We start from the raw sequence: 3,333 nt of genomic DNA on the forward strand, positions 1-3,333 counted from the left end.
TTTTGAATTCTTACTCTGGATCCTATTTTAACGTATGAAAAAAATATGAAAAATAAGAAAAAATGAAAAGCTTGGTACAGACATTTTCTTATGTAGAAAATGATGGATTAAATCTTGTTTTAAAGCAAGCTAAATACATTGAACTTATATTTTAATGAACTTTTATACAATAACCAACGTTATAACACGATACATGAATACTTGAAATAGATTATGCAATTATATGCTCAGTACACCCTTCGTCCTTTTTACTATTTAATTATCTGATAATTGTATGCTCATAAAAACGCTTTGTCTTTTTAGATTATTCAACTGTTTGATACTGGGTGAATTTAAACGTCGCGACACTAGGATGTTGTTTATTTTTCAGTATAAGGGAACTAAACAATGAAAATATATGTTGCGGTAGGAGTTATGACAGTTTTGATCTTAGTTTTTCTATCATACCGGCATCAAAATATATACGGTATGTTTTGTTTCATTTTAACTATATTCTTTTAATTCTCGAAGACCTAAAGGTGATATGGTTTCCCTTCATACTCGTCTTTACTTCATGTGGATAGATAAAAGATATTGATCATAATTTTTTTTATGGTGAATTGATGTGAAATTCAAATTACTACTAATTATGGAAGTTCAATAGCGTTTCAAAAGAACAAGATTTTATAGTAGTTGTGTAAAATTGTTAACAAAATATATTACAAAATGTAAATCAGGATACATTTTACGTCTAAACAAGTGACACCTCTACGACAGATCCATCCATTGGATCACCAATAGAGGTGATGCACGGCTGAAAACACTTATGATATTCATAACTACTCTAAATATCAACGCAACTAAACAGAGATTATAGTATTCGAGTATGGCTTATGAAATTTTAATTAAAACGTATTTGAATATTTTCGAACTCTTTCTTATACTCTCTATATTTTTTGTGAAATATTTTTTTCAGGAAAGACAATCAATAGTTTCAATCTTTTATATGTGTTGTAGTTAAGGATTTGTACTACGCAACTGAAAAACAGCTCATAAATACGAGAATCATGGTCCCACAGAAGAATATAACAAGTGACAATACAGATATTTTGTTATTTGGTTATATGAAAGGGGAAACAACATTTGTTGGGAATATTATTGGTTGTAGGACGAACGTTTTCTATTTTTATGAACCGCTCTGGTCACTTTCTATAGGAGGCTATTTTACAAAAGACAAGGAATGTAGCTTCCATGAGAAAAACTGCAAGTAATGTATATACGTTATAACTTAAATTTCATTTCGAATAGGATAAAAATCATAAATGTCAGTCTTGCGTTTTCGCGTTTCGTCTCTCTCTAAAGACTCTTCTGTGGCTCTCTTGTATATCATGGTAAAACAATGAACTCAACCGACCGAATCAGAACTCAATAGAAAACATTGTGGCTTAATCAATTCTTTATTTTGAGTAGTTCAATTGCTATTTTGGTATCGAATTCCAATTTAAAATCTATAGAATTGTTTATTTCAAGCCATATGCAACTACTTAATAAAACTTTAACCCAAAACCAGCAAGATGTTAAATACACCATTAAGTTTTCCAAGAACATTTATATATAGCACTACTTTTTTGTTTTATTGAGACTAGCCTCAAATATTAATGCGAATGAAAACTCGTGTATTTCGGTGGCATTTTAAATCTTCTCTCTCCTAAAATATTCTTGTTAATAATAATAAAGATGTGAACTATATATTTGAAAAGCTTTAAATAATTTGAAGCGTATACAAATAAATCCCATGCGACTTTGTGTTTGCATTGAAACATCAATGCTATGTCTGTCAGATTCCAAATAAATTATACATGTTTGTAATAAAAATACAACAGTATCACAGGCACCGGAAGTTCAAACTAACTGTTAGACATATGTCTACGTTTGTATCGTATTCCAAATTCTAATTACAATAAAAATGTTATTGTTTTACGTATTTCAGGAGTAACAGAATTTCACTGAACATCCCAAAACTTCTGAGTTCTTTGTATGATTGTAATACTGAAACTATTGAAAAGTTAACAACAGAGGTGCAAACAAAAATCACATGTACCAGTAGTGGTAGTACCAGCACAGCTTTTAAAGAAAGGAACATTTCAAAACTAAAAACAATTTGTACCTCTGCGAAATCCCGAGTGGCAAAGGTACTTCGAATAGGAGCTGACTTGATAGAAGGTCTGCTTCATATAAGACCTAATTTAAAAATAATATATTTATATCGAGATCCTAGAGCAATTATTCGTTCAAGAACGAAACATCTGAAAGGGTCAATAACAGCAATGACCAAATCAGTGTGTGGTAAAATGGACATTGACAGTAGAATCATGTTGGAATTAGGAAATAGGTATCCAGAAAATATAATTTTTATTTCTGCTGAACGTATAGCAAAGGATCCTATTAGTATTTCGCAAAGACTGTTTGACTTTCTAGAACTTAATTTTTCCAAAGCACTTGAGAATAAAATCATTTATTTATCATACGAAGGTAGCTGGTATAACAGTCAGAAGAAATCACGTGTTTTATCAGTAAATAGCGGCTTTTTAAAGTCAATGAAATGGCGGACACTTTTGTCGATAAAGGATAAGAAAGAAATAGACAAATTATGTCAATCTGTTTATCGCCGTCTTGGATATCATGAAATGTCGTCTGAGGAATCGTTCAGAAATATATATAGCTCAAATATAGTGCCTATTGATGAACATAAATCGACATGGTTATAAGCCTCGTTCTAAATCTATGTTACTCATGCAGACTGACAAAGAAGGATCCCTTCGACTACTACTTATGGAGGTTCAACTGTTTTTCATAGAAGAATGATTTTTATTCTTGCTGATTTACTTTGTCTTCATGCCATTTTGTGTTTCTTTGTTGAAACAGCTTCTCATTTATAATGATTAACATTATATTACAATAAAAAAGATAGTAGGTAATATGTCAAAGAGAAAACAACTCGATGAAAGAGTAAAACACACAGTCGAAGGCCACCAATTGGTCTTCAACACAACACCTGTTAACTGATGCATCCTAATTTATGACAATTTTACTTATAATGTCTGTTGTTTTTACTCGATGATTGTTATCAATATAATACAATTACAGAAGAATGTCTGGAATATGACTGCTGTTTTTCATTCGTTCGATGTGTTTGCGCTTTTGCTTTTTGCCATTTCACAAAGGACTTTCGGTTTTGAATTTCCGTCGGAGTTCGGTCAATTTATTATTTAACACTTTGATACGTATTGCTAAGAAGCCCTGCAGGGGTGAAGTCATAAAACTTTGCTCAGTGCTCGGAGCACACAAATCATG

The 3,333-nt window shown here is 31.3% G+C and overlaps 1 protein-coding gene across 1 annotated transcript; it reads left to right on the forward strand.

The window, feature by feature from the left end:
- Positions 1 to 1,046: 1,046 nt before the first annotated feature.
- On the forward strand, positions 1,047 to 2,772 carry LOC134716911 (carbohydrate sulfotransferase 1-like). Its single transcript, XM_063579928.1, has 2 exons — positions 1,047 to 1,246; positions 1,970 to 2,772. Exons 1-2 carry the CDS (start codon positions 1,047 to 1,049, stop codon positions 2,745 to 2,747), a joined length of 978 nt encoding a protein of 325 aa, XP_063435998.1. The 3' UTR covers positions 2,748 to 2,772.
- The last annotated feature ends 561 nt before the right edge of the window (positions 2,773 to 3,333 follow it).

The sequence above is a fragment of the Mytilus trossulus genome, chromosome 4 (genome assembly GCF_036588685.1).
Source record: "Mytilus trossulus isolate FHL-02 chromosome 4, PNRI_Mtr1.1.1.hap1, whole genome shotgun sequence".
NCBI lineage: Eukaryota > Metazoa > Mollusca > Bivalvia > Mytilida > Mytilidae > Mytilus > Mytilus trossulus.

Excerpts from the sequence above, each read along its gene's own strand:
- LOC134716911 (XM_063579928.1), top strand. The coding sequence starts at position 1,047 with ATGGTCCCACAGAAGAATATAACAAGTGACAATACAGATATTTTGTTA. Across the intron at positions 1,247-1,969 it reads TTCCATGAGAAAAACTGCAA|GAGTAACAGAATTTCACTGA; the intron begins GTAATGTATATA and ends TACGTATTTCAG.